Here is a 24,184-nt window from a genome sequence, read left to right as displayed (position 1 = left end):
AAGTTAGATCAAGAAACCAGAGTGGACTGAGGAGAGAATTGGAGGTAAAAAAAAAAAAAAAAAAAAAAAAGATGTAGGCAGCAACAAGAAGCAACTGTTCTTTTTTAAAAATTTTTATTTTATGGCTTCATCCAGGGCATATGGGGTTCTCTGGTCAGGGATAGAACCTGAACCTCTGCATTGACCTGAGCCCCTGCAGTCAGCTTCTTAACCCACCGCGCCACAGTGGGAACTCCCAAGAAGAGGCTCTTTAGAGAAATTTTTCTATGAAAGAAAGCTAGGAAATGGAGCAATTGATCAAGTGAGCTACAGGTCAATAAATGATTTTTTTAATGAGATATAAAAATGTCTTTATGACATTGAAAATGCCAGTAAAGGGCTACTAATATCAAGTGGGCTCTTAGTGCTGTCAGGCACTAGCGCTATATCTCCTAATCCATTCACTCTCCCACATTCCTAAATAACATTATCATCTTCGATGCCAATTATAAGACATCATTATTTTACACATTACTAAGAAAGAAAAAAATGCTGCCAATTAAACTATGGCATGCCATCATTTGTGTGAGAGAAATTTCGCAGGTGTTGAAACATGAAAAAAAGTATTAGAATCAAGGTGATACAGTGTTTCTTTTCTTTCCTCAAACCTCTCATACCTTCTCCCTCTCATCACTTTGAGCTTCCTATTTTACTGAGAAAATAGAAGCGCTAAGGATAGGACATCCTCATTCTCCTACCACCAGATCTATTCACTATCTGCAGCTGTCCTTAAAGACGCTTCCTCAGCTTTTATTTCAATGAATGAATTGCCAGTGCTCTTGCTTAGCAACTGATGGCCCAGTTGTGTACTGGATTCCACCCCCAATTTCCTGTAACTTGCCTGTCTCTCCTGTATTGTTGATTTCCCCATCTCCACTGTGTCTTTTTTCTTTTCTTTTCTTTTTTTTTTTTTTGGCTTTTTACAGGCTACTCCTGTGGCATATGGAAGTTTCTGGGTCATATGGAAGTTTCTGAGCTACAACTTTGAGGCCTACACCACAGCCACAGAAACACCAGATCTGAGCCACATCTGCAACCTATGTTGCAGCTTAGTGAGGCCAGGGATCCAACCTGCATCCTCATGGACACTATGTCAGGTTCTTAACCTACTGATCCACATGGGAATGCCATCATTTTAATTAAGATAGAAACACTAATTTCTTCCATGTTAAAAAAAATTCTGGACCCCAAATCCATATGCAATAGACAGCCTTATTTTTCTACTGATCTTAAAAAAAAACACAACTGTACAAATACATCTATATGTACTTGCTTTCTCCCATTGTTTCATTCCACTCTTACCTAACTCTCATCAGACTTTATCAAACTTCCACCGCTACACGAAAAGGGCATGTTTCAGCAGCCTGCACACTGCTCAATCCAATGGTCAATTATTTGTTCTAATCCTACTTGACCTACCAGCAGCATTTAACGCCCATTCCCTCCTTCTTGAAACATTCTCTTCCCTTGCTTTTGCATATCCAAACCCTCCTACTTTTCTGCCTGCCTCACGGATTATTCCCTTTAAGTCTTTGTTGGGTCGTCTTCATCTCCCGGACCTAAGCTAGTGTGTTGCTAGAAGAAACTGAACTGAGTAAGGGCAAATTATTCTTTTAGTATACGGCTGATATAGATTTTCCAGTATTTAAAACTTTTTACGTCTATCATTTTAAACGAAAATGATGTATACATCCCCCCTTCATAAGTGAGCATGTCTCTCCAAGCCGCCCTGCCATACCCGGAATCTTTTCCCTCTAAAGAAGCCAACTTCGGGAACGAGCTTCGCGGGGCTTATGGGAAATGTAGTCTTGGTGGGGAGCTTGCACCCCGGGGGAGCCTGGGAACGCTCCGTGGACGGCGACTTCCGCATATGCGCCCTGGGGAGAGAGCCGGTATTCTTGTAATTTTCCAACTGTTGCAGCATGAAGTGAGAGTCGGGGGTTTCTCCCGGTTCTGGGAGATCAGCCTAACGTGATCTCCAGCTTAGAGTCGGAGCTGGGGGTGTGGCGGTGAAAGGCTGGCAGGTATGACTGCGGAGCTTGGGGAACGGAAAGGAAGGGCGGGAAGAAAGAGGCCAGTTTATTGGCTTGTTACCCAACCGAAAATAAAACCTTAAGATCTTCACGTGCTGTGACTTCGCGTTTCGGTGTGTGGCTCCTTTCCAATTCTGGAGTAATTCAGAGAAAGCAAGAGAATGGTCCGACTGCCACTCAGTGGTTTCCTAGATCTCGGGTGGGCTAGAGCAGGCTCAGTTTGCTCTTCTGCCCTTATAAGTAAGGGTCACGGTGCAGAAATCTGTGCATCAAACTTCACCTGTCGTGATTACAAGAGCACTGTTGGCCCTGCAAAAGAAAACATTAAAGCATTTTGAGGGATCTAGGAAGAAAGTATTTCTCGAGAAACTTCCATGCAGTCTTCTTAGGGTATTCTCACAGCAATCATCTGAAGTAAATATTATCTCCATTTTGCATATGAATTAACTGAAGCTTAGAGAGATGAAGTTAACTTGTCTAGATTCAGCTTAGTATTGTAGAAAATCTGAGATTCAAATCCAGATGCCTTTTCCTCAGATTTCATTCTTTTTGCAAGGTGGAAAAAAAAAATCCTGCAAAACAAAACGTTGGACTTATTTTCCTTTTAAAATGTTTGAGTAATGTATGGTGAGTAAATTTCGGTTTGTAATTTTTTTTTTAATTTTAAGGATCTTTTGGTGAATCTGCAGATTTTCCAGTGAAGATTAGATAAAGCTGGGAGAATCTCTTGCACATCTTGCAGTGCTGGTTGGAATTTCAAAAAGTCCAGACTGGGCTCATAGGAGATGGTGAGTTCCCAGAGAGAGGGAGAGAAGCAGATTTAGAGTCTAAACTTAAGACTGCAGCTTAAAAAAAAAAAAAAAAAAAATTCCCTCTGGGTCCCTGGATCCAGCCGTCTCAAGAAACCTAATTTGAGATCACTTACCTCAGCTACAGAACTAGACTAGAGAATCACAGAAAGGTATGACTTCCGAAATTACTGAACTTTGAAGATCAGGCTTTTAGTTATCTTTTTAACTCATTCGTTATTTACTTAGGATACATTTCTGGGAGAAAAAGAAATGTCACTGGTTTAAAAGTTAACAACTTGGAGCTCCCGTCCTGGCGCAGTGGTTAACGAATCTGACTAGGAACCATGAGGTTGCAGGACCCAGCATTGCCATGAGCTGTGGTGTAGGTCGCAGACATGGCTCGTGGCTCAGATCCCTCCTTGCTGTGCCTGTGGTGTAGGCCAGCAGCTATAGCTCCGATTAGACCCTTAGCCTGGGAACCTCCATATGCCCGGGAGCGGCCCTAGAAAAGGCAAAAAGACAAAAAAGAAAAAAAAAAAAGAAGGAAAAGTTAGCAACTTGCCGTTAGGTCAGTAGAACAGAAAGGTACACATATTTATCTAAACTCCATATATTTATAACATTTACAGAGATTGTGGCCTATAAAATGTGGACTTTTCTGACTTGCTAGAAACACTTCTATTGGGTAGCATTTTCTGAGGCTGCAGTGTGTGTGCTTCTCTTCTTATAGAGCAGGGCTCTGTGTTGCAGTCCTGGTATTTCATGGCTTTATTCTCTTTCCCATTTATGCTTTCATAGATGCTGTATGCAAGAGCTGCAGAAATGATCAACATCAAGGTAAGGCCTCCATTTATTGTTATTTAAATCCCTTAAAAATCCATATAAAAAGGAAGTGTAGGAGTTCCTGCTGTAGCACAGTAGGTTAAGAATCCGAATGCAGCTGCTGAGGGTTACTACAGAGGTTTGATCCCTGGCCAGAGAATGTCCATCTGCCACAGGTGTCGCCATTTAAAAAAAAAGAAGTTGTGGGGAGTTCCCGTCTTGGCTCAATTGTTAATGAATCCATCTAGGAACCATGAGGTTGTGGGTTCTGTTCCCTGGCCTCTCTCAGTGGGTTAAGGATCTGGTGTTGCCATAAGCTGTGGTGTAGGTTGCAGACACACCACGGATCTGGCATTGCTATGGCTGTGGCATAGGCCAGTGGCTACAGCTCCAATTAGACCTCTAGCCTGGGAACCTCCATATGCTGTGGGTGTGGCCCTAGAAAAGCCGAAAAGCGAAAAAAAAAAAAAAAAAAAAAGAGGATGTGTATAATCAGGGCAAATGTAGATTGAATATATCAGGTCCAAAAGGAAATTCAGAAAATTGCTAAGTTACTATCCAGGTTATATGTTCTGTACTTAGTTGGAGCTGTATATGTGTATCTAGTCTTTCTGGCAATCATAGAAAATGGATAGCCAACCAGTTAAAGTATTGGCTTTGTCCATGAGGATAAAGCAAAATAATTTTCTAGGAGTTCTTGCCATGGTTCAGTGGAAATGAATCCATGAGGATGCAAGTTCGATCCCTGGCCTCATTCAGTGGGTTAAGGATCTGGGGTTGCCTAGTTGTGGTGTAGGTCTCAGATGAGGCTTGGATCTGGCATTGCTGTGGCTGTGGTGTGGGCTGGCAGCTACAGCTCCATTTCAACCCCTAGCCTGGGAACCTCCATATTGCCATGGGTGTGGCCCTAAAAAGACCAAAGACAAAATAATAATAGTAATAATTTTCTAGATAAGTAAAATTTTTCCTGTTAGAGTTCTTCAAAGAAAATATCTTACAGTGGGCTTTCATGGAGATAATATAGAAGCAACATCGACAGTAACAATCCTGTAATAAATATAACAGCAGATTTCCTATAACTTTCTTAGAGTGTTCCCTAGAATAAGCAGAGAACGTAGGGCCAAGAAGTACTATATGAACTCAATTTGTAAGTCCAGGTACATAGCCTTCTTAATATTCATCTAGATCCATAAGTAAACCTTGTACCTTTTCCAGAAGCTTCAGCAGCTCTTGAGCATTTTCTCTTCCATGCAAATTTTAAAATCAGCTTATCAAGGTCCACAAGGGAGTGTGTTAGGTATTTTTACTGTGTATTTTGATTGCATTTTAGATTAATTTAGAATTTGTAATTTTTCAGTAATGAGTTCCCCATTTATTCAGTTTTACTTTTGGTTCTTCATTGCAGTTTTATAGGTTTATTATGCTAATTCTTGTACATTTCTTATAATATTTATTCTTATATATGGTTTAAGTTGCTGTTGAGAATGGGATGGATCTTTTTTCATTATATTCTCCAATTGATTATCCTGGTGTATAGGAAAGTATGGATTTATATATTTGAGTTTATGTCAACTTATAGAACTATTACTAAGTCCAAGAGTTTTAGTTGTTTCTTAGATTTTCTAGGTAGACCATCACATACTCTGCAAATGGAGTTTTGTCCCTTACTGCCTAATATGTATGCCTCCATTTTTTTCTTGTCTTGTTGCAATGGACAGAACTTCTAGGAACTATTATTTTTGAATGAAATTGCTAACCAGAGTTTTTTTTTCCAATTTTAATGGGAATACCTCCAGTGTCTTACTGTTTCCTCTTGTATTCTGATAGCTGATTTTTGGCTTAGGGGTGGGAGTTGGTTTTGTTTTGTTTTTTATCTTTTTTTTTTTTTAATCAAGTTAAGGATTTTTAGCTTAAGATTGTTTTCATAAATTGGGAACTTTTTTCTCATATCCTTTTTTTTAATACCCGTCAATAAAATCATATATTTTTCTTTAATATAGCAGGGTTTTTCCCCCATTTTTGGTCACCTGGAGGCACATGGAGTTCCCCGACCAGGCATCAGATCTGAGCCGCAGTTATGACTCAAGCCCCAGCTGTGGCAATGCTGGATCCTTAACCCACTGTGCCAGGCCAGGGATGGAACCTGCATCCCAACACTCTCAAGACATTGCCTGTCTCATTGCACCACAGTATAGCAGGGGAACCCCTAGTATAGCAGTTTAGAGACTTTTTAATACAGGAGTTCTCATCATGGCTCAGTGGTTAACGAATCCGACTAGGAACCATGAGGTTTTGGGTTCAATCTCTCGCCTCGCTCAGTGGGTTCAGGATCTGGCATTGCAGTGAGCTGTGGTGTAGGTCACAGACACGGCTCGGATCTGGCGTTGCTGTGGCTATGGCGTAGGCTGGCAGCTACAGCTCTGATTTGACCCCTAGCCTGGCAACCTCCGTATGCTGCGGGTGTGGCCCCAGAAAAGACAAAAAAAAAAAAAAAAAAGAATTTCTAATACATTTTCCAATATTGAACTATCTGTGTATTTCTGGGATAAACTGTACCTAGTCTCTTATCTTTTTCAAGGTATAGATAGTAAATATTTTGGGCTTGAAGGCCATATAGCCCCTGTGGCAACTTCTCAACTCTGTCTTTATAGCTGAAGTAAACAAATGGACATAACTGTTCCAGTAACACTTTATTTGCAAATACAGGCAGCAAGCCTATGGGTTGTAGTTTGCCGACCTGTTCTATATAGTCTTAACTATCTCTTTTTGATAGATATGTTGCCAGATGCCTTTTTAGCTTCAATTTAAGTTAAACAAATATTGACTTGATGGTTGAGAGAATATATTTTATCATATAAAAAAATCTGTATTTTTCTACTTTATTATGATTATGTGAGTCTGGCCTATTTATAGCCGTTCTAACATCTTATTACACTTATGTGTTTATTTTGCAGTTTCTAATAGATTGTAAGAGCTTTGGGGGCAGTAATAATTTTATTCTTTTTGTATCACTAGTCTGTATTTGGTATGTTCTCATTGAATATTTTATGGGTGAATGAATGAGGAACATATAAACAATATTTTAAAATAATTTTATTGAGGGAGTTCCCATCGTGGCCCAGTGGTAATGAACCCGACTAGCATCCATGAAGATATAGGTTTGATCCCTGTCCTTGCTCAGTGGGTTAAGGATCCAGTGTTGCCATGAGCTGTGGTGTAGGTTGCAGATGTGGCTCGGATCCTGTGTTGCTGTGGCTGTGATGTAGACCAGCAGCTATAGCTCTGAACTGACCCCTTGCCTGGGAACTTCCATATGCCATGGGTGCAGCCCTAAAAAGCAAGAAAAACATAATAATAATTTTATTGAGACATGATTCACGTATTACACATTTACTCTTTTAAAATATATACAGTTTAGTAGGTTTTTAAAAAGTATATTCTCATAATTGTGAGACCATCACTACTAATGTAAGAACATTGTCATTGCCCTCAAAACAAACTTCATACCTGGAGTTCCTGTTGTGGCTCATCAGGTTAAGAACCCATTTAGTATCCATGAGGGTGTGGGTTCAATCCCTGGCCTCACTCACTGGGTTAAGGATCCCGTGTTGCTGCAAGCTGTGGTGTAGGTCACAGATGTGGCTTGGATCTAGCATTGCTGTGGCTGTGGTATAGGCCAGCAACTGTAGCTCTGAGTCATCCCCTAGCCTGGAAACTTCCATGTGCCACAGGTGCGGCCCTAAAAAGAAAAAAGAAACCCCATACTCATTAGCACTCACTCCCCATTCCTTTCTTCCCCTAGCCCTAAGTTAGTCTGTGTTTATGTGGATTTGCCTATTCTGAACATTTCATACAAATAGAACAATATGTCTGATCTCTCGTGACTGGCTTTCACCTAGCGCAATATTTTCAAGAATCATCTCTGTCACAGATTTATTTTTATTGCTGAATAATATTGGATCATATGGATATACCTCATTTTGTTTATCCACTTATCAGTTGATGAACACCCATACTACTGCCACTTTTGCCTATTATGAATAATTCTGCTATGAACATTTGTGTATGTGTTTTTGTATGGATGTGAGTTTTCAGTTCTTTGGATATATACCTAGGAAAAATTGCTGAGTCATATGGTAACTCTATGTTTAACATTTTGAGGAACTCCTAAACTGTTTTCCATGGTTGCTGTACCATTTTATTTTATTTTATTTTATTTCGGTCTTTTTTGCTATTTCTTGGGCCGCTCCTGCGGCATATGGAGGTTCCCAGGCTAGGGGTCTAATCGGAGCTGTAGCCGCCGGCCTACACCAGAGCCACAGCAACGCAGGATCTGAGCCGCGACTGCAACCTACACCACAGCTCACAGCAACGCCGGATCCTTAACCCACTGAGCAAGGGCAGGGATCGAACCCGCAACCTCATGGTTCCTAGTCGGATTCGTTAACCACTGCGCCACGACGGGAACTGCTGCTGTACCATTTTACAATTCTACTAGCAATGTATGAGGGTTCTAGTTTCTCCCTATTCTTGGTAACACTTAACTGTCTTTGATTTTTGCTATTTTATGGGTGTGAAATGATATCTAACTGTGGTTTTGCTTTGTATTTTGCTAATGATATTGAGTATCTTTTCATGTGCTTATGGGCCATATCTGTCTTTGGAGAAATATGTGTTCAAACCCTTTGCCCATTTTTTTATTATTATTTATTTATTTATTTATTTAGGCCAGACCTGTGGCATGTAGAAGTTCCTGGGCCAGGGATGGAACCTGAGCCACAGCTATAAACAGAGCCACAGCAATAACACCACCAGATCCTTAACCTGCTGCGCCATGAGGGAATTCCCCTTTGCCCACTTTTTAAATTTACTTTTTAGGTTTTTTTTTTTTTTTTTAATGATTTTTACTTTTTTCCATTAAGGCTGGTTTACAGTGTTCTGTCAATTTTCTACTGTACAACAAGGTGACCCAGTAACACATATGTATATACGTTCTTTTTTCTCACATTATCAGGCTCCATCATAAGTGACTAGATATAGTTCCCAGGGCTACACAGCAGGATCTCATTGCTTATCCATTCCAAAGGCAATAGTTTGCACTGGTTAACCCCAAATTCCCAGTCCCTCTGACTCCCTCCCCCTCCCCCTTGTCATGATTCTCCATGTCCATGATTTTCTTTTTTGTGGAAAGGTTCATTTGTGCCATATATTAGATTCCAGATATAAGTGATATCATGTGGTATTTGTTTTTCTCTTTATTTCTTCACTTAGTATGAGAGTCTCTAGTTCCATCCATGTTGCTGCAAATCTTTGCCCACTTTTAAATTGGATTGTCCTTTCATTGTTGTAAGAGTTTTTATATTTTAGATACAAATCTTTTATTAGATAAGCAATTTGCAAATATTTCCTCCTATTTTGTGAGTATTCTTTTTCACTTTTTTTCATGGTGTCTCTTAAAGCATAAAAATGTTTGATTTTTTTTTCATTTATACTTTTTCTGTCATGTCAAGAAACCACCATCTAATTCAAGGTTACAAAGATTTACTCCCTTGTTTTCTTCTAATTATATACATTTGACCCTTGAATGACATGGGTTTGAACTCTTGTGGGTCCATGTATATGCGTATTTTTTCAATAAATACATATTAAAGTACTGCATCACCTGTGGTTCATTGAATCCATAGTGGTGGAACTATAGATCTGGAGGGCTGTAAAGTTATATGTAGTTGTTTTTTTGTTGTTGTTGTTGTTGTTGTTTTTGCTTTTTAGGGCTGCACCTGAGGTATATGGAGGTTCCCAGGCTAGGGGTTGAATCGGAGCTACAGCTTCAGGCCTACACCAAAGCCACAGCAACACAGGATCCAAGCCGTATCTGCAACCTGCACCACAGCTCACAGCAAACTGGATCCTTAACCCACTGAGCGAGGGCAGGGATCAAACCTGCAACCTCATGGTTCCTAGATGGATTCGTTTCTGCTGTGCCACAATGGAAACTCCTATATGTGGATTTTTGACTGTGGGGAGGGTTGGGACGCCTGACCTCGAAGTTGTTCAAGGGTCACTGGGAGTTTTAACTGTTATATTTAGGTCTCTAATCCATTTTTATTTCATTTTTATATATGATATGAGATGCATGTATTGGGGGGGGCAACTTTATTCTTTTGCATGTGGCTATCCAGCTGTCCCAACACCATTTGTTTAAAAGACGTCTTGGCATTCCCACTGTGGTGCAGCAGGATCTGCAGAGTTTTTGGATGCTGGGACACAAGTTCGATCCTCAGCCCAGCACAGTGAGTTAAGGATCTGGTGTTGCCACAAGTCCCCAAATGAGGCGCGCTTTAGTTTGAAGATCTGTGTGCTATTGCAGGGATCAATGACACTCCAGGATGTGGCTGTGGACTTCACCCCAGAGGAATGGCAGCTACTCGACTGTGATCAGAGAACCTTGTATTGGGATGTGATGTTGGAGAACTTTAGAAACCTCATCTCGGTGGGTAAGGACAGTGTCTGGTAACTTGTCAGTATCTCTCAGAATGTTTTAATAGCGCCCTTCCTTTAAGACTTGTGAAAGCTGTGAACATTCAGAAGCATTAATAAGTTTGGTCTGGAATTTTAGTGGTTACGGTTTCTTAATCCCCTTGAGGATCAGAGAGGTGTTTTTGCTTCTTCCCCCCAAATGAAGAAGGGTCTTTTCCATTCTAAAGCCTGTTCGTCATTATTCATAGGCCCTGGACTGCAGGAGGCAGACCCAGATTGTCAGGTAGTTGTTTGTCTGCAACGCTTTGTCCCCAGTTCTGTGTTGTTTCCCGTGAACAGGGTGTCCAGTCCCCAAAACAAAAGTGATCTTCAGGATGGAGCAAGGACACGACCCGTGGATGGTGGAGGGAGAGAACCCACGTTGGCGCTGTCCAGGTGAGTCAGAGAACCAGGTAGATGGGTGTCTTTGGAATTGAGATCCCAGTTGGTTGGTGAAGGGAAGGCACCTTGGAAATGCTTTTCAGGAAGCACTTCTTAAAGCCACACACCTTTGGAAATGACTGGGTGCACTTGTCAGACCCCCAGTGACTTGTCACTTCCACTCTCCCACGTGGCTACTCTTGTGCGGAGGGATGTCCCTCCTCCCTGCTCTGGCTCCTCCCACTGCTGATCCAACTCAGGGCTTGCTCGGTTCTCTCAGTTCCCAGAATCCTCATTCCTCTTCCTCCTCAACATGATGGCAGATCTTTTCATACATCCAGTTCTAATAACACAGTCAGATTGTATGGATTTGAAGTCTTCCTTCACCAACCACTGTCTAACCTAATTATTTTGTAGCACAACTTTATTCATATAATAGGGATAATATTAGTCTTTACCTCAGATTTGTGTAAAGATTGAAAGATTTAGTACATGTAAGACCCTTCAGATCATGGCAGGCGATAAGTGTTCAGCATGTTAGTTGTTTTTATTTCAAAACTTTCAGTCACATATGTTCTAATATTTTTCCCTTTTTAAAAAAAAACTTGTTCCTTTCCTTGTAGCATGTGCTCCATTTGTGTACCCCACCTTGCTCATCTTTAGTCTTACAGTGAACTTGGGGTGTCTACCTTCTAGTGCATCTTTCCTCTTCACTTGATAATCCTGATATCTTGTGGAAATTCTCCTCCAACTTTATTTGAATTGGTTCCTCACTAATCTGCCCTCATCCTTTCTTACAACTTATTCGCTTCTTGCTTCTTGCCTTCTCTTCCATCTTCTGAATTCCTCTCCACTGTAACTCCCTCTGAAAACTTCATCACCCTAAAGGCTAAGGTCATTTGAGAGTTTCCGTTGTGACTCAGTGGGTTAAGGATCCAACTTAGTCTCCATGAGGATGCGAGTTTGATCCCTCGCCTCACTTAGTGGGTTAATCCGAGGTAAGTTGCCATTGCCATGGCTATGACATACCTCTCAGTCTCAGTGGCAGCTCCAATTTGGCCATAAAAAGAAAAAAAAAAAAAAAAGGCTGACGGCTGACATTATTTGCTTTGTACCATCTCCAGCATCTTTGCCTCACCAACTTTCCATTCCCATGGGTTTATGCCACCTGGCCTTGTCTTTTTTTTTTTTTTTTTTTTCATAGTAAGCAATTTTTAATATTTTTCAACCATTTACCTTTATCTTTACAATAAAGGGTAATGACTAGCCTGCTGCTTTATAGTCTCAAAATCACTGTGGGAAGCAATTTGGATTTTTTTCTCTTAAGAATTTCTCCTTAAATACTACTGTGATTTATTACCTATGATTTAAACTATTATTTTATCCAAGACTGATTCAAAATAAAATCTTCCATTTCCATAGAGCCCATTAAAGAAATATGTTTCAAATGATTAAGAGACCAATTAAGTATATTTTCGTTTCCCTGGGACCCCAATTTCTACTGACATAAACCAAATGAATTTTAACTCTTGGTATGCTATCCAGGCTGTTTATGTACCTATAGTGCAAATTCCCTTCATTTTCCAGTTTATCTTTGATGTTCCTGTAAAATTTATCTGAATTATTTCATTTTTCTTATGACTCTTGACAAGTAAACATAAATTATTCCTTTATAACCTGTACCGCAGTATTTAAATGTTTGTGAGGCCCTCTTTAATATGATACCATTTAGTTTATCCAGAATTGTCCATCTTTTGCCTATTCCATGGCAGTTGGACTCCTTAGCATCCTCTGTACACAGTTTTCTTCTCTGCATCAGCCCTTTCATGTCTGGTGTGCCATCTCAAAACAGTGTGCTGTTGGAGTTCCCATTGTGGCTCAATGTTAACAAACCCAACTAGGATCCATGAGGATGCGGGTTTGATCCCTGGCCTTGCTAAATGGGTTAAGGATCCAGCATTGCTGTGGCTGTGGCGTAGGCTGGCAGCTATAGCTCCTATTCAACCCCTAGCCTTGGAACCTCTATATGTGGCAGGTACAGCTCTAAAAAAAAAAAAGCAAATAAATAAATAAGTATTTTTAGAAAATAAAAACAGCATGCTGTTAAGTCTGAATTCAGTTTTTTCCTCTTTCTTGATAACTTTAGCCTGGATTAATCTCTACTTTCTTTTGAACTCCCATCCCAGCTCTATCACGAAAGCTTTATATACACTGTTTTACTTTTTTTTTTTAAATTATGTGGCTTTTAAGACCTTTTTCTTTAAAAATCTGTCGCTTTAAGGCATGTTTTCTCATAATAATTATCCGAAGTGAAGTCCTGTATCATTTTTTTTCTTTATATCATTGCTAAGCACATAATGGATATACAATGAATATTTCATTAATTCATTGTTGGAAAGTCAGGGATTATGAGGATGTTTCTTATTTCATTCAACAAGGCTTTTTAATGTTTTCTGAGAAGGATTCACATAAAGAAAAAAATTATACCATTTTCCAGGTGTGTAAATTGTAGTTGAAAAGGCAAAACATAGCCATATATTACAAATGTGATGAATGTGGAACATTTTTGTTCAGTGCACAGTAACATTGCAGGGTTTTTTTTTTTGTTTGTTGTTTTTTTTTTTTTTTTTTTTTTGTCTTTTTGCCATTTTTTGGGCCACTCCTGTGGCATATGGAGGTTCCCAGGCTAGGGGTCTAATCAGAGCTGTAGCCACCGGCCTATGCCAGAGCCACAGCAACACAGGATCCGAGCTGTGTCTGCAACCTACCCACCACAGCTCACGGCAACGCCAGATCCTTAACCCACTGAGCAAGGGCAGGGATCGAACCCGCAACCTCATGGTTTCTAGTCGGATTCGTTAACCACTGAGCCATGATGGGAACTCCAACATTGCAGTTTTAATCTAGCTTTTGTCAAAATGAATGGTTTAGGCAGCAGCAGAGACTATTTTAGAAATCCAGAGAACTAGTTCCCTTGTGGCTTGGCATTGTCAGTAGTGTGGTATGGTTTATCATAGGACATTGAATATAATTCTCTGTGCTGTATAGTAAGATCTTGTTGACTATCCCCCCCATGTATTATAGCTTAAATCTCCTAACCCCAACCCTCACTCCCTTGGCAACCACAAGTCCATTCTCCTTGTCAGTGAGTCTGTTTCTGTTTTGTGGATAGGTTCATTTGTGCCATATTTCAGATTCTACATATAAATGATAACATATGGTATTTTTCTTTGTCTTTCTGACTTACTTCACTTAGAATGATAATCTCTAGTTGCATCCATGTTGCTGCAAATGACATTTCATGCTTTTTTATGGCTAAGTAGTATTCCACTGTATATAAGTACAACATCTTTTATATCCGTTCATCTGTCAGTGGACATTTAGGTGTTTTTTTCTGTGTCTCGGCTATTGTGAATAGTGCTGCTCTGAACGTAGGGGTGCGTGTATCATTTTGAATTATAATTTTGTCTGGATATATGCCCAGGAATGGGACTGCTGGATCATATGGTAACTCTATCCTTAGTTTTCTGAGAATCTCCATACAGTTTTCCATAGTGATTGCACCAACTTACATTCCCCCCATCAGTGTAGGAAGGTTACATTTTCTCCACATCCTCTCTGGCATTTGTTATTTGTAGAGCAGTCTTACTCTTTTTGTTTGTTTGTTTTTTAGGGCTACACCTGAGGCATATGAAATTTGCCAGGCTAGAGTTCAAATTAAAGCTACGGCTGCTGGCCTATGCCATAGCCACTGCAGTGTGGGATCTGAGCCTCTTCTGTGACCTACACCACAGCTCATGGCAACACCAGATCTTTAACCCACTGAGTGATGCCAGGGATTGAACCCACATCCTCATGGATACTAGTTGGGTTCTTTTCCACTGAGCCACAACGAGAACTCTGAGTATTCTTATTCTTAAAGCTCAGGAGCAAGGCAAATACAGATTTGTTTGAGAATGAGAGACTAGATTTGAAATCATATGTTTCTTTTTATAACTATTGATGGCAAAAATTAACTAGGAATGTTTTATTATACTCCTTTTTAGAAGCTGACTACCCTCTTGTTGATGAATCAGACAAGCACCAGGAAAGTAAAGACAATTTTTTAAATTCAGTTTTGTTCACATTTAATAAAATTCTGACTGTGGAGAGACCTCATAGTTATAAGATGAGCACAAGTCTTAATCCTACAAGAAAAAAATCATATAGATGTACATCATATGGGAAGAGTTTGCAACCTACTTTAGACTTACTTAGTTATAATAGATGTTATACTGGAGAAAACACTTATGAATGCAATGAATGTGGGAAAGCCTTCAAAAAGAAGTTTCATTTTATTAGGCATGAAAAAAACCATACAAGAAAAAAACCCTTTGAATGCAGTGACTGTGGGAAAGCCTATAGCAGGAAGGCACACCTTGCAACTCATCAGAAAATTCATAACGGAGAGAGACCCTTTGTGTGCAATGATTGTGGGAAAGCATTTATGCATAAAGCACAACTTGTGGTCCACCAGAGACTCCACACTGGAGAGAAGCCTTATGAATGCGGTCAATGCGGGAAATCATTCACTTGGAACTCCTCCTTTACTCAGCATGTGAAGTCGCATACACTTGAGAACTCATTTGAATGTAAGGAATGTGGGAAAACCTTCAGGTATAGTTCGTCCCTTTATAAACATTCTAGATTTCATACAGGAGAGAAACCCTACCGATGTATCGTCTGCGGCAAAGCCTTTGGCAACACTTCTGTGCTTGTTACGCATCAAAGAATCCATACAGGAGAGAAACCTTATGGATGTATTGAATGTGGTAAAGCCTTCATCAAGAAGTCTCATCTCCTTAGACATCAGATAACTCATACAGGAGAAAAACCCTATGAATGTAGCAAATGTGGGAAAGCATTTTCCCAGAAATCAAATCTTATTGTACACCAGAAGATTCATATGTAATACTCACTTATGAACATGAGGAAGCTTTAAATATTCAATAAACCTTATTAAGTAGAGAATTCTTAGTGAGGAGAAACCCACCAATTTGAATGAATTGGAAGAATAAATTCCAAATTAAAATCAATGCCAATCATGTTCTAAAAGTGATAAAAGTTTTTAGATAAAAGATTACAGAAAATATTAATTTATAAATGATAGCATATAGAGCTTGGAAAGTAAGCATAAATTAAACAGGGGACTAGAGAAAATTATACTTACCACCTCTGATTGTCTGATTTTCTTTTTTTTGCTATGTGGCATACAGAAGTTCCCAGGCCAGGGTTCGAACCCATACCACAGCAGTAACCCAAACCACGGCAGTGACAACAGCAAGTCCTTAACCACTAGGCCACCAGGGAACTCCACTATCTCTTTGATTTTTTAAAAATTTCTATAACAAATTGTACAATTACACAAGTATAAGTATAAAATGTTTATATGTTACATTAAATTGTATCTATTAAGAGTTTCTGCAGGAGTTCCTGTTGTGGCTCAGCAGGTTAAGAACCCAACTAGTATCCATGAGGATATGGGTTCAATCCCTGTCCTCACTCAATGGGTTAAGGATTCGCCATTGCCACAAGTTGCAGTGGAGGTCACAGATGCAGCATGGATCTGGTGTTGCCATGGCTGTGGAGTAGGCCAGCAGCTGCAGCTCCAATTCAACTCCTAGCCTAGGAACGTCCATATTCCACAGGTATGGCCCTAAAAAGCAAAGAAAAAGTTTCTGCAGTAAATATCGCCATTTTTTTCCTCCAATCCTAACAGTAACATACAAGTGAAAAAATGTGGTTTAATATGTACTATGAATTTCAATAATATTTTCATCCATTTGTTTGTACTTTTTTTTTTTTTCCCTATGGCTGTACCTGTGACATATAGAAGTTCCCAGGCCAGGAATTGAATCTGAGCCCTAGCTGTGACCTACGCCACAACTGTGGCAATGCCAGATCCTTTAACCCACTATGCCAGGCCAGGGATCAAAACTGTGCCTCTGCAGCAACCCAAGCCACTGCAGTCAGGTTCTTAATCCACTGTACCACAGTGAGAACTCCCATTTACTGGCACTTTTAATGGGTACCACAGTGTTACCGAATCTCAGTGTCTCCCCTTTAGTTCTAAAACTTACTATAAAGATGTATAGAATTATATGTAAACTATAATGTATATATAATTTAACAAGATATCAGTTGGGGGGGAAGCAGTTGTGTTCTGTATTAAAGCAAATATTCATTTGAGGAAAAGAAGTGTTTAAATAAGTATGTAAATAAAACATTTCTACTTTAAATATTCCCATTCTTTTTCACTGATGTAGTTACCTAAGGTGTAAGGATAGCTCAAGCAGTAGTTAACTGGGGTATCACCTGTATCTCATTTTAATAAAATCGTGTGTCAGAGTTTAATGGTAGCCTAGTGGTTAAGAATTCAGCGTTGTTGGAGTTCCTGTCGTGGCTCAGCGGTTAACAAACCCAACTAGTATCCATGAGGACATGGGTTCGATCCCTGGCCTCGTTCAGTGGGTTAAGGATCCAGCACTGCCATGAACTGTGGTGTAGGTCAAAGACGCAGCTTGGATCCCAAGTTGCTGTGGCTGTGGTGTAGGCCGGCAGCTGCAGCTCTGATTCAACCCCTAGCCTGGCAACCTCCATATGCCTCAGGTGTGGCTCTTAAAAAAAAAAAAAAAAAAAAGAATTCAGCAGTGTCATTGCCATGGCTTGGGTTAAATCCTTGGCCTAGGAACTTCCACACGCCATGAGCAAGGACAAAAAACAAAAAGTGCGTATCATAATACTTTTCAACTTTCAGGGAACAAGTTTTTAGGTATCTGTTTGCTTTTAAGAAAATACAGGTTTAGCTCCTAGGGATCCCTTGAATTTTCCATGTGACATAGGCAGCATTAATTAAGTCGAAAAGAGCACTTTTTTGGCTTAGTCACTTCACTTTGGAATGTGGCATTTTTAAGTTCCACGTATTCCCTTAAAAGGATGAACCAACCATTATTTGAGCTACAGTTTTTTTTTGCTGTCCACAATGCTCCTTGATAATGTCAAAAAAAACCTTTTATGCCTTTTCTTGAGTTGTGACAAAACAGTGTGAACCCAAATTCAGAAATCCCAGAGTTCTCATTATGGCTCAGCAGCTTAAGAACCCAACATAGCATTCATGAAGATACAGGTTTGATCCCTGGCCTCGCTCAGTGGGTTAAGGATTCAGCATTGCCACAAGCTGTGGTGTAGGTCACAAATGCAGCTCAGATTCAGTGTTGCCATGGCTGTGACTTAGGCCTGCAGCTGCAGCTCTGATGTGACCCCTGGCCTGGAAACTTCCATATGCTGCAGATGCACCTGTTAAAAAAATAATAATAATAATAAGTCAAGCCTTTTTAAGCTCAATTACCATTATATTGACTGTTTTTCTTTCACTAGCCATTTTTTGAAGAATATGTTGAATAATACTTATAAACGAATGATAGTGGGGTTTTTTTGAAAAGCATGCTAGAACTTAAGGATTTAAATTAAATCTTGTGTACTGATTTTTTTTTCTTTTTTGCTTGAAGAGACCTGAATCAGGCTCCTGAACCTTCCCTTTAGCCCATCTGTACACTTTCTTGTAAAATCTAATTTTAGAAAGAACCCTGCTAAGTCATTTTAACCAGAACCCTCTGTCTTCACTCTCCGATCATGTTCTTTATCCTCCATCGTCCTTTAGGTGATGTCTGGTCACCCTCGCCTGTCTTCAGCAGGAATCCTGTTAAGCCAGTTTAACCATCCTCTTCGTGGTGTTTTCTCTTAGTAACTTTCCACCCACTGACCCCATTCTACTCCTTGGCTATAAGTTTCCACTTGCCTATGCTGTACTCAGAGCCTGATCTCTCGCCCACTTAAGTTCCATTGCAGTGCTCCCTATGCCTATCCCACTGGTCCTGAATAGTCTGTTGTCATTTGTGTTTTTTGTTTTTTTGTTTTTTTTTTTTTTTAGGGCTTCAGGTGTGTCTATGGAGGTTCCCAGGCTAGGAGTCGAAACAGAGCTGCATCTTCAGGCCACAGCCACAGCAACGCCAGATCCAAGCCTCGTCTGCAACCTAACTGCAGCTCACAGCAACACCAGCTCCTCAACCCACAAATCAGGGCCAGGGATTGAATCTTCATCCGCATGGATGCCAGTCGGGTTTGCTAAACACTCAGCCACAGTGGGAACTCCTCATTTTTCATCTTAACATACGTCATTAAATACCTTTCTTCTGTATCACTTTTTCAATTAATTTAGGAGGCTACATACTGGTTACACTCTTGCAGTTCCAAAAATTTCTGTTACCTTCTTTCTTTGGAGTTGTCTTCAGAATCACTCCAACAGTCACACAGGGAATTCTTCAGGTATTTACAGTCACTGGGCTTTTGCCTTTTTTCCCAATTCAACAGTTTTCTCTCATTTCCTACATGAAATCCTCATTCATGTAGGAATAGCGCTTACCATTCCATCCTATCTCCCCTTCCCATGCCCATGCTTCTCCTCTGAGAAACCCCAAAGTACTTACAACTGCAGGAAAAGGACACCTTTCAAGAGGGGAGGAGGGAGCTCTTCTGTTGCCAGCATCATGCCATGAGGTCCCCTTGGAAGAGCAGCTGTGCAGGTCAAGGTGGTAAGAAGTGTGAAATGGTCTGTGAGTAAAACAAGGGAATTTTAATTGTAATATATCAGGAAGCATGTAATTTATGTTCAATAAATTAGGTTGCTCCCTCCCTGCCTTTGGAAGAAGGAATACAGTAGAGCAAGCTAAAATATATTTCCAGTACTGGACAATTATAAACTGCAACCTCAGGAGGTTTTTGTCCCTGACCTCATTGTCTTAGGCTGTACAAGATTTTGGCAAGAATAAAACCAAAACTATGCTTAGCTCTATCCAAACATCTCAGATTCCCAGGACTCCCTAGTCTCTTGTATTCTGTGGCTGAAACAGCCACACACAACACACAATCTAAGTGAGAAATCCTTTAATTTTTCTCACATCTAAGAGTTTGTCATACTTTGAGATTTTCTTTCTTTTTTCACTTTGCAGAAAGATCACTGAGGAGTTCCCTTGTGGCTCAGTGGGTTAAGGATCTGGTGCTGTTCTGGTTCAGTCCCTGGCCTGGGGGCGGCTGGGGGTGGGGGAGATCACTGAGAAATGCCTTCTTTCATTTTCATTTATACGCAGATGGCAGATAGGACTTTTCCTCTCAATGAAAGATGGCAGATAGGACTTTTCCTCCCAATGAAGCTTTTTTTTCTGATTATTATATGTGCTAATTTTTAAGAATCAAATAAGGAAAGTATAAGGAAGGGAAGAAAATGGAAAAAGGGGAAAAGGGAGATCTGAGTTTAGGCATCTGAATTCCAGAAAAGGACAGAGAGTTCAGGCCTTGTACAAGGTTTAAAAAAAAAAAAAAAAAAGTAAGGGTAACCAGAATAGTATAGAAATATAATGTGTAACTTAAAATCTGAAGAAAGAAATAATGAAAACTTCATAAATCCAACAAAGCAGGAAAGGTGAAAGTTGCCCCCCAAAAAAGTATGATAAGTAGCCAAAAAAGATAGAAGTAAATAAAAGCATATCAATAATAATATTAACACAAATGGATTGAACTCACCTGTGATGAGAAGAAACAATGGTCTCTTATTGTGGAAATGCTTTAGCCTTTTTATAGTTTTTGTTTTGGGGGGGGGTTTTGGCCATACCTGCGACATATGGAAATTTCCTGGCCAGGGATCAAATCTGAGCCACGGCTGGGACCTACACCACCAATGGGGCATTGCCGGATCCTTAACCCCCACTTCAGGCTTTTTATAATTTCCTTTGCAAACTAAAAGCATGTTATCTCCAGTGAGCTAGAACGCACCACTGAAAAGGCACATGGGTACCACTGAGCACTTCGATTTACATTACCATCTAGGATTCATAGAACAGTAGGGTCTGCTACCAAAAGAAGGGAGAAGCAGGGCTGAGCAGATGTCCAATAACCTTTCACCTTTGAACATGGCCTTGCTATTACATAACCACAATTCAGTTATCAAAATAAAAAATTACCATTCATATACTACTATAATGTCATCTATAAAATTCACCAGTTATCTTAATAATGTTCTTTTTTAAATAAATTTTTAACTTTGGAATAATTTCAGGTTTACAGAAAAGTTTCATGGGTCACCTTTCTGTAGAGTAGAAAATTGACAGAACACTGTAAACCAGCTATAATGGAAAAAAATAAAAATCATTTTCAAAAAAGTTACAAAGATAGTACAGAGGGTTCCCATATACCCCCTCACCTATTATAAATATATGATTTATATATTATATATGAGATTATATTATGAGAGTACAATTTAAGGAGCCAACACTGGTGTATCAGTATTAACTAAATTCCAGATTTCACTCATATTTCACTAGTTTTTCCACAAATGTCCATTTTCTGTTCTAGGACCCAATACCAGATACTACATTGCATTTAAACCAATAATATTCTCAATTTTTTTTCTGGGCCAGAATCCGAACCTGGATTACCTATTGTATTTAGTTGTCATATTTCTTTAGACTTTTTTTTTTTTTTTTTTTTTGGTCTTTTTAGGGCCATACTCATGGCATATGGAAGTTCCCAGGCTAGGGGTCAAATTAGAGCTGCAGCTACATGGGATCTGGGCCGCATCTGCAACCTACGCCACAGCTCACGGCAACACTGAGTCCTTAACCCACTGAGGGAGGCCAGGGATCGAACCTGTGTCCTCATGGATACTATTCAGGTTTGTTACCACTGAGCCACAATGGGAACTTAGGTCTTTTCTTAATATAAAGTCCAAATGCAAGTTCACCTTTTTTGGGGGAAGGGAGCCTCACCCACAGCATGCAGAAGTTTCTGGGGCCAGGGACTGAACCCATGCCACAGCAGTGACAAGGCCAGATCCTTAACCCACTAGGCCACCAGGGAATTCTTCTTTAGAGTCCATTATCTGGAACAATTCCTCAGCCTTTCAACATCTTTCATGACTTCAATATCTTTGGAGAGAGTACAAACCAGTTATTTTGTAGAGTGTACCTCAGTTTTGGTTGGTCTGATGTTTCCTCATGACTAGATTCAAGTAGGTTATGCACGTTAGCAAGTCTATCACATAAGTAATATTCTCAGCATTTCATGTCAGGAGGCACAATGTCAACTTGTCTCATTACCAGTGATCTTAACTTTGATTACTTGGGTAATGTGGCATTCACCGCGTTTCTACTTTGAAAAATCACCATTTTTCCCTTTGTAATTAAGTAATCTGCAGTGGAAATGAGACCCTGTTCCTCGTCTTTCACTAGAGTGCTAGTTTAGCGCTCTGGTAACCTGCCCGTTCCCCTTCCATCTTTTTTTCTCCTTCTTGATTCTTTTTTTTCTTTTTGCCAAAGAAACCAGCAATTTGCCTCATTGAAATTTCCCCAGTCTAGATTTTTCAGGTCATGTTCTCTTAAACCCATTCCAGATAGGCTTTGCCTTGCACCACTCCACTAAAACTGTTCTTGTAAAGGTCACCAATAAAATTCTAATTGCTATATCAAATGACTAAGTTGTCAGTCTTAACTGTCCACAGTTTAGGACACAATGTATCACTCCATTCTCTTTGAAGCTTTTTTTTTTTTTTCACTTGGCTGACAGCATCCACATCTTCCTGCTTCTCCTCTTACCTCACTGATTTTTCCTTCAGTCTCTCTGCTATTTCCTTCTCATCTCTACAACCTTCCAACTCAGGCTCAATACTCAGGCCTCTTCTCATCTCTTTCTACAAGCTCTTCATTGGTAACCTCATTTGTCTGATGGTTTTAAAGTCTATCTATATAACATCTCCCGACTTTATTTCTTGCAAACATATCCCCTGAACTCATGCGTATTTGCCGAACTTCACCACCTGGTTTTCTCTAACCAGCATTTCAAACTCAACACAGGTCCTGATGTTCAAAACAGGTCCCGATTTCCCTTTGTCCCTAGATGTGCTCCTCCTGCAATATTCTCCACCTCATCTGATGGCAGTTCCATCTTTTCATTTGCTCAGATTGAGTCTCCTTTTCTCTCTCATACCTTACATATGATCTACAATAGATCATATGGAGTTTGCCTTCAAATAGACTTTGAATGCAACTACTTCTCACTAGGTCTTCTGTTACTACTTGGTCTGAGCCACGACCATCTTCATTATTCTAATAACCTCCTAACTGGTTGTACTCTGGCTTTCCTCTAGTTTATTCTCCATGCAGCAGCCAGAGTGATCTTACTAAAACTTGAGCCAGACCATGCCACTCCTCAAAATTCTCCAGTGGCCTCTCTTTTCACTCAAATGAAAAGCCGAAGTCCTCAACGTTGATGCAAGTCCCCCCATAGTCTGGGCCCTCATGCCTCCTTCCTTCTCTATTATTCTTCCATCTCCAGGCACAAGGCTCTCCTTGCTGTTTTTTAAACATGTTTGGCAATTTCTGCTCCAGGTCTTTGCTCTTGCTGTTTCCTCTACTTAAAACCCTTTTTCATCTGGCATGAATTTGCGCCTTCATTTACTTCAGGTCACTTTCTTCAGGCCTTTGCTCAAATATCTTCTTCTAAGAGAGACATTCCTTGACCACTCTGTTTAAAATGCAACCCTCCATCCCCTTTCATTACGCTAGTTTTCTCCACAGCATTTTGCAATATCTAATAAAACAGAACACTCGCTTTATGAAGGAAGGTATTTTCATCTGTTTTGTTCACTATTCCACACCCAATTCAATGCCTGGTACATAGCAGGAGTTCAGCAACAAGTTTTTGTAACATGACTATCAGATACATGCTTACCATAAAGCCTGACAGTATACAGTACATACACATTAAAAAAGAGAGAGAGCGAGCCCAGGGTGGTAGTGAGAAAAGGGGAGAAGAGTCTGAAGAAACCTGTAAAGGAGAAATTGTCCCAAACCTCATCTGAGAAAAAGGTTGTTTGTGTGTGTGTGGGGGGGGGGTTGTTTGTTTTGGGGTTTTTTTTGCATACTATCATTCCTGACAAGTAATGGAATTAAGATTTATTTTAGAAACTAGTTGTCCACCCACCGTGATGCCTGCCAGATATACTCTCCTTTTTGTAGCTCACCAGCAATGATTGTGTAACCCTTCTCTCTTCCTCAGAAAAACTCCTTTTCCTGAGTGAAAGTTGAAATTGACCTCTTGCTGTTCCCGTATAGCTAGATGGTAATAGGACTTTGAAACATACTCATAACTAGGCTACCTGAAACAAGAAACCCTTTTAAACATGGCTCTAATACATTAATTTACATAGTTTGTCTTTTAAAATTAAGTTGCTGTCACTCCAGTGTTACTAAAATGAAAACGCTTTTCTAAAATAAAGTACGAAACCCTAATTAACTGTTTTCTATTTACCATGCCTGCATGGCGTGCGTGTCTACAGTCAGGTCTGTACTAATCGGTAGAAACCGGCGCACGTTCCCCTTCAGCACGGCCAGCGCGCTCCGCCGGGCCCCAACCACGGCGAACGAGAGCGCGGCGCTGAGGGACGCGGCACCCCACGCCTTCCGGTCGCCCTCGCCGCGAGCCCGGCCGGAAGCCGGAACCGGGGGAATTTCC

General features: G+C 40.2%; 1 protein-coding gene and 1 long non-coding RNA gene across 9 annotated transcripts in view; one reads left to right on the top strand and one right to left on the bottom strand.

Moving 5' to 3' along the window:
- Positions 1 to 24,184, top strand: part of ZNF684 (zinc finger protein 684) — a 36,793-nt gene that overhangs the window by 7,306 nt on the left and 5,303 nt on the right. For 2 of the 7 annotated variants that reach the window (XR_014808612.1, XR_014808611.1), the window contains exons 1-5: positions 1,899 to 2,063; positions 2,741 to 2,860; positions 3,662 to 3,700; positions 10,053 to 10,179; positions 10,502 to 10,597. Coding sequence is in view for 4 of the 7 variants with exons in the window: in XM_084965659.1 (XP_084821785.1) it covers positions 2,858 to 2,860; positions 3,662 to 3,700; positions 10,053 to 10,179; positions 10,502 to 10,597; positions 14,629 to 15,533 (1,170 nt within the window). In the remaining 3 variants the exon portion in view is untranslated. Of the gene's footprint in view, positions 1 to 1,898; positions 2,064 to 2,740; positions 2,861 to 3,661; positions 3,701 to 10,052; positions 10,180 to 10,501; positions 10,598 to 14,628; positions 16,861 to 23,728; positions 23,959 to 24,184 lie in introns of those variants that run through there. The other 5 variants (XM_021096995.2, XM_084965658.1, XM_005658341.3 and 2 more) reach the window with 5 other exon arrangements.
- LOC102167618 (uncharacterized) lies at positions 308 to 24,184 on the bottom strand. Of its 2 annotated transcripts, XR_014808616.1 has the most exons (4): positions 23,981 to 24,184; positions 21,417 to 21,600; positions 19,108 to 19,231; positions 308 to 2,381 (listed from the first exon to the last, which is right to left on the bottom strand). It is a non-coding gene; the product is annotated as an uncharacterized LOC102167618 (long non-coding RNA). The 2 variants fall into 2 exon arrangements; XR_300015.3 differs by lacking the exon at positions 21,417 to 21,600.

Source organism: Sus scrofa, chromosome 6 (assembly GCF_054392235.1).
Source record: "Sus scrofa isolate SSC_HxYL_T2T_F1_AM1 chromosome 6, Sscrofa_HxYL_maternal_Yorkshire_Landrace_v2.0, whole genome shotgun sequence".
NCBI classification, from domain to species: Eukaryota; Metazoa; Chordata; class Mammalia; order Artiodactyla; family Suidae; genus Sus; species Sus scrofa.
Note: the sequence above shows the minus strand (reverse complement) of the source record. Positions and strands in the feature narration are given on the sequence as shown.